Source organism: Nuphar pumila, chromosome 6 (assembly GCF_984573655.1).
Source record: "Nuphar pumila chromosome 6, dmNupPumi1.hap1.1, whole genome shotgun sequence".
NCBI lineage: Eukaryota > Viridiplantae > Streptophyta > Magnoliopsida > Nymphaeales > Nymphaeaceae > Nuphar > Nuphar pumila.
Window position 1 is genome coordinate 1,440,797 of NC_143254.1, and position 6,560 is coordinate 1,447,356.

At 39.3% G+C, this 6,560-nt stretch overlaps 1 protein-coding gene and 1 non-coding gene across 2 annotated transcripts; one reads left to right on the forward strand and one right to left on the reverse strand.

Annotated features, from left to right (window-relative positions):
* LOC149833622 (calmodulin-binding protein 60 D-like) lies at positions 1 to 6,236 on the forward strand. Its single transcript, XM_090009775.1, has 8 exons — positions 1 to 823; positions 900 to 951; positions 1,559 to 1,611; positions 2,160 to 2,650; positions 3,616 to 3,776; positions 3,898 to 4,098; positions 4,933 to 5,086; positions 5,636 to 6,236. The coding sequence occupies exons 1-8, from the start codon at positions 726 to 728 to the stop codon at positions 6,097 to 6,099; spliced, it is 1,674 nt and encodes a 557-aa protein (XP_089865901.1). The 5' UTR covers positions 1 to 725; the 3' UTR covers positions 6,100 to 6,236.
* On the reverse strand, positions 4,233 to 4,305 carry TRNAK-UUU (transfer RNA lysine (anticodon UUU)). The gene has a single exon. It is a non-coding gene; the product is annotated as a tRNA-Lys (tRNA).
* Positions 6,237 to 6,560: the final 324 nt, after the last annotated feature.

Sequence of the window (6,560 nt, forward strand, 5' to 3'; positions counted from 1 at the left end):
TGGATGTTTTGAGGTTCATTTGATCCTGGGGTTGGTGGGTACAGTTGAATTTTGCAGTTTAGGGTCAGTTATGGGGTTTGGCTGTGATTTACGGCTGAATTCTTGCTCAACTTTATGTCTCTTTCGTGTTTAATGTGGTCTTTTTTCGGGTTCAACTAGTTGGTGCTCGGATAATTCAAGGTTGAGTTTTGTAGGATTAGCTGTCAGGTGTAGTTGTCTTTGGGGTTCGAACTTGAAGAAGGATTTGTTTTTTTTATGTTTACACTTGCTTTGCTCATTGTGGGAGTTCAAGCAATGGATGTCTTGTTTGTTGTAGCACTGTGATATTTCGCAAAGTTTTGGCTTCTTAGGTGTGGTGAAGTAACTTCCGTTGTCTGTTGGCCTTTTCCTTGTCTGGGGGTTCATCTTGGTTTCATCTCCATGGTGATTCGTGTCTTGTCGAAATAAATTTGGACTGAAGAGGGAAAATCCTGAGTGTTTCTACTACATTCTATGGGTTTTGAGTCTCTATCTGTGGCTTGTGTTGAGATGCCCCATTGGACTTCTAGTGGGGGATAGATTTGTGGTTTATCCTACAGCTCCTCAATCTAGCAGTAAGGAAGTGTTGAAATTGCTTTAGACTTGTCTCTAGCTTGGTTGAGTTTATCTCCTGAGCTGCTCTGCGGTAAATTTGTCTTTGATCGGGTAGGAAAAGTCAATTTTTTTAATATCCTCTGATATCTGAGATGGTAGATAAAAGGATTCTTGATATAGAGGAAGAGGAAGATGGGTCCATATATCCTGCTCATGATTCAAAACGGCCGCGGCTCCGTCCTACCCCACTGTAGGTCTAGTAGATATGGATTATTTTTTTTTTCCTGGATACTGCGATATAGACCTTATATCTCTTTCTTTTGCAGTGCTCTAAGCGAAACAGACCAGAGAATACTTGAGAATTTTTTACGGAAATTGGTGAGTTCAGTTGTGGTTTAGTTGATCAGATTGGTAGGAGCTTGACATTGCTTTATGGCAGTTCATCTTCATATTCACATTTGTTGATTCTCAATATGTAGAGCCTTGAACTGTTCTGGAACTTTAAATTGAAGTACATACTTACCACCTCTCTGACCCATACTTACCACCTCTCTGACCCTTGACCCTGATGTGTGTTTTCATTGGCGTCCTTTTTCAGCATTTCTCCCCTCCAAGTGTCAGGAAAGATTCCCCTAGATAACTTGCCCTTTTCACGATTTGTTTTAACCTTCTAATCAGAGAATTTCCCACATGCGGAAGCTGCTAAGTACAAAATAGCTACATCAAATTCTTCAATCTTTTTAGTTTGTCCTTTTTCCAGTAGACTTTGTTCTTAAATGAAAGATAGTCCGTCAGAGTAGATTTTGAATGTTTCTTGTATTATTCTTTTTCCTGTCACTTGTTAAAATAATTTTGTGGAACTGCCTGTCCTCTAGTTGATTTGCCATTCTCATTTCGTCACATTCATTTTTTATGAGAAGTTTCTTATAGGACTCTCTACGTTTCAAGCTTTTGAGTTGTGCTTTTTCAAAATGTTTTTGTCTAGGTGCGAGAGGAGGTGGAACGTAAGTTTCGGCCCTATAACCATAAGATTTACAGGTGAGATTGTGAGAGCTGTTGTATAAACTTTACATTAATCCATCTTTCTGAGAAGTGCTTTTAGTGTCTAATTGCTCTGCAATCTTTTTATGGAAAAGAAAAAGGACAAAATCATGTAAAGTACTTATGCTTATGATGCCTGAGGTACTTCCAGTTTATGGGTGTCAGTTCCTTTGAGATATTATTATTGTCTATAGTCTATCTAGAATGATACAGAATGCTAATGTTTTGGAACTGAAAGATGATGAACTGAGGGTCCCAAACCAATGAACTGCCTATCAATTCTTCTTTTTTAACTAGTTATTAGTTGCATCCACTTAAGGCTGCTTTGACTGGTAAGTTGTAAGCAGTCATCCAAAACTTAGGCATTTGTGTTTGTGGGGTCCATTAGTTGCATTTTTTTTGTAGCTTTATACGCATGGAGGTCTGAACATATTAAGATTTCACAGAGGGAAGATTCAGCATGTTCATTCTGAGGATGTGATCCATGCAGCTTAGCAATCTTCAGCCAATGCTAATTCTAACCATGCCTTTTTGCTTTTTTCTAGGTTCCCAGAAAGACAGATTGAGGCATCTGAAAGGAGATGTTTCCGGTTGCATTTTAATGATAAATTGTCTCTTCCAATATTCACGGGCAGCAGGATCAAAACAGAGGGTGGAAAAGCCATCCAGATAGTCGTTCTTGATTCATCTGGGATGGTTATCACGTCTGGTCCTTTGTCTTCACTCAAGGTTGAAATCCTCATCCTTCGTGGTGATTTTGCAAGTGATGACCAAGAAGATTGGACTGAAGAAGAGTTTGCTGCTAGTGTGGTACGTGAAAGGGAAGGAAAAAGACCCTTGTTGATAGGAGACACAGTGATTTCTCTGAAACATGGGGTTGGCAGTGTTGGAGAGCTGAACATTACAGACAATTCCTGCTGGATGCCAAGCCGTAAATTCAGGCTGGGTGCTAGAGTCCTGCTGGGCAGTCATGTTGCGGAAAGAATAAGGGAAGCAAAAACTGAAGCCTTTCCTGTTAAAGATCACCGTGGCGAATGTAAGTACAGCCCTTTTCTTGCAGCCATTTTATTATTCAAAGTTTTCTGTAATTGTTAAACAAGCAACTCAGTATCTGATCGGCCTGTTATATAACCATGGACCAGAACCTCAGTTGCATCAATTAATAATGTGGCTTTGAATGACGTGATATGAATTTGATATCATCAACATTCTTCCTTCATTGAAAGCTAAATATACCATAATGATGGACCAAATTTTTTTACGTCAGTCCATATGGACAATTTGGGATGGAGCTATAAAATTAGTCACCTTATTCTCTTTTGTGTATAATTTGCTTCTGTTTTAACTCCCTATTGATGTATATTTACGTTGAAATTCTAGGTCAATTACATTATTATTTTCTGCTGCTTAAAGGACATTATTGGCCATGCTTTTCTTTCTCGATTGATGGAAATTAACTTGTGAAAATAGAATTTTGTGTTGCACTATTCTTATCACTTGCTGAATATGATCCACAGCGATGCTAAAAATGTCCCTAGACAGTAGTGTTGAATTCCATCCATTAGTGAAATGCTCATCACATTAATTGAAGGGGATAAGATGCACACAATAAGTTGATTGTTTGCATGCATTTCTCTTATGCAGCTTGCATACACTGATGTGGCCTTTTTATAGAACTAATTTCACACAGAGGTCAATAATTTACCTTCTCTGAGCTACCATACGATGAGTGTACCTCTTGTTTCTCCCATGTGAGTTGTCAAATATTAGTAAGCCTAACTTAGACGTTGATTTGAACTTATGCAAGGTGCATGAAAGCAACACTGGTATTAATTATGGTAACTTATCGACTGCGATATTCATATTTGATAGAATCACTCCATGCTCCACTATCCTTCCATGATTTCTGAATCTGATGCATAATATCTCCTCTCGTACCATATATTTTCTTGTTATGGACTTTTATTTTTTTAGAAATTGAATTTTAAGCGTGAAATGCAGCCTATAGAAAGCATTATCCCCCAACACTAAATGATGAGGTTTGGCGTCTGGAGAATATTATGAAAGGTGGTATCTTCCACCAAAGGCTGATAGAGAAGGGGATTAACACTGTTGAAGAGTTCCTGAGGCACTTGGTTGTGCATCCAGAGGCGCTTCAAAATGTAAGTACTTACTCAAAGGTGTTCTTTTTGGGTTGAACTATATCTGCATGACTGTTTGAATCTGACGAGATTGACCTTTTAGTTCTTACTAATGAACGATTGCTTGACCACAAAATTCTAGGCCTTTGGAATGTCAAACAAGCAGTGGGAGTCGACTGTCTTGCATTCAAGGACATGTAATGTTAACAGTGATGTTTCCTTGTCCATTGCTGTTGGATCTGGTCAGCAAGTTGTGCTTCTGTTCAACTCCATATATGAAGTGATGGGGATTTTATTTGATGGACAGATCCAATCGATACATGATCTCGACATTGGTCTAAAGGTATTCACTGCCCCATCAATTTGCCATTATCTGAATTGACACAGCAGTGTGTAGGTTAACTATTTACCTACGCAGCTTTCTTGATTGTTTCTACATCGGCCTTGCTTAAATTGATTATTTATTTGAAAAAGGTTTGGGTATAGCACGACTTGAACCTGCGACCATTAGGTTAAAAGCCCAATGCTCTACTAACTGAGCTATACACCCACCATCATATTGAGTTAGTAGTCAATAAGGATTGGTGTGGAAAAGAAAAGAGGGTGGCCCCCGCTTTTTCTTCTCATCCACTCACAGGGGCGCGACTACCAACTGGCATAGATCCAACACTTGGTTCCATCTGTCCTGAATGAGGTTTTTAAGGCGGGTATAGTTGAACTGAACTGGTTCAGTTCAAAGAGTCATTCTGGCATCTGCTTCACTCTTGTCTTTCTTGTCCGGAAGGTGCCATTGCTTCCGCGACCGAACTTGAGAAGTGAACCTCTTCATGTACGAAAATTGCAGTGGTGCCACTGTTGAGATTCTACTTGGGCTGATTTCAAAAATGTTCCAACAGAACAAGAAAAAGAAAACAAGCAAACAAGCTATAAAGCACACTTCTCAAATTAGTTCCTGTTGGTTAGTATTCTTTTTCTTGGTGCACATTGAATCTAAGGTAATGTTAGCTGGCTGTATAATGTAAAGAAAATCCATCTCCAGTTGGACTGTTTGACCAACACTGACTAGTTAGAATCCATAGATGAACCATATATGATCTGTTATTTTTTCTATACAATTCCAGACATCCATGAATATGAACTCATTATTCTACTGCATTGAACTGGTTCCCACTGGCAGGCATTTGTGGATAATATAAAAAAAGAAGTATACAGAAATTGGAGAAATATAACCGAACCACAGAAGCTTGCTATGCTTGATGGTGCTCCTCATACTAATGAATGCAATCATAGCCTTCAGAACCTTCAAATGGCAACGGTTGTACCACATCAAGGTATAAGGTTTCATAGTCCAGAAGCTTAGTTACATGATCCAAATTTCTCAATCTCTTTTGTGACTTTTCCATTGAGTGCTTGAAATTATATTCAAAATCAAACTCATGGGCCAGTTTGGAGTTGGGTGGAATCACGATATTCTGATGGATAATTCCAGAATGTTGCAGTGAATTGAAGACTATCATGATATTTTCTTGAGCAAGTCATTTAGAAAGAACCATTTAAAAAAAATCATTTTATTGTGTGGTTTTTGAGATTTCCATGAGGAAAACTACCTGAAAAGGAAAATAAGAAAAGAAATTCCCCTATGTTAATGTGAGACTATCAAGTTGAGTTGCATATTTGATCTTTGCGAAACTCGGCAACAAACAGGTGGGACTTGGCACTGAATCAGACAACTTGAACCCAATTGCATGTATCCTCTTCTGACTCAAGCAAGCACTTTTTCATATCTCTTGGACATCTGGGTCAGTCAAATCATCTGAATCCTTGAGAGGGTCAAATTTACTGTACATATTCTGAGCCTATTTTTCCATATGAACTTGTAGATCAGTTGGATAAGATACCAAGCATCACCTGCACAGCCGGTTCAGATCATATAAGAGCTGCTGCAACTAGGCCATTCTGTGATCCACTTCAACAATGCAATCTTATGTATGAGAAGGGCTGTTATGAAGAATATGCCAATCACGAAGATAACTCGGATACACCTCAGTGCTCATCCCCATTTTCCTTCCGACAGGGTGGAAACATGGTGCCTGAAAGCATGCTGTTTCATACACATGACTGGCCCTTGGTGAGCAACTGGGGCCAAGAGAATTGCCGTTTTCATGTTCGAGTGGATGACTCTGGGGGGCGTCCCTCAACGGATTTTGCTCCATGTTTGTCCAGGAACCATAGGGCCGCTTTGGGGTGGCTGAAGCTGAGGGCTGTTCTCATGTGGGTCGTTATTGTCAGAAGGGTTGTGGCTGCCAGAAAATGGGAGAGAGTCTTCAAACTTTTGGAATGCTAATTGCCAGTCTTTGTTCATACCCTATTTTATTTTTTTTCCCAACGTGTATAGTTTTCAGATGGCCTAATTTGGGCATATGTACATTGAGATTTTAATTGTAATTTCCTGATAGAAGTTGCAATGAAATTCACAAAGAACTTGTAGAACTAGTAGTCGTTATGAGGCTGTGTGTGTGTGCGTGTGTGTGTGTGTGTGTGTGTGTGTGTGTGTGTGAGAGAGAGAGAGAGAGAGAGAGAGAGAGAGAGAGAGAGAGAGAATACCCATTAAGATTCTGAACTCTCTTATTCAATCTATCGGTCTCCATTTGTAGTTGACCCAAATTAGTTTGAGAGAGAGGGAGTCTCAATCCCCATTAAGATGATGCAACTCTGATTCGATCTTTCAGTCCCCTATTGTGGTTGACCTAAAGTAGTTGCAAAAAAGGCATCAATGATGGTAATGTCATATTGACTTTTGTCCTG

Excerpts from the sequence above, each read along its gene's own strand:
- LOC149833622 (XM_090009775.1), top strand. The coding sequence starts at position 726 with ATGGTAGATAAAAGGATTCTTGATATAGAGGAAGAGGAAGATGGGTCC. Across the intron at positions 2,651-3,615 it reads TAAAGATCACCGTGGCGAAT|CCTATAGAAAGCATTATCCC; the intron begins GTAAGTACAGCC and ends CGTGAAATGCAG. Across the intron at positions 4,099-4,932 it reads ATCTCGACATTGGTCTAAAG|GCATTTGTGGATAATATAAA; the intron begins GTATTCACTGCC and ends TCCCACTGGCAG.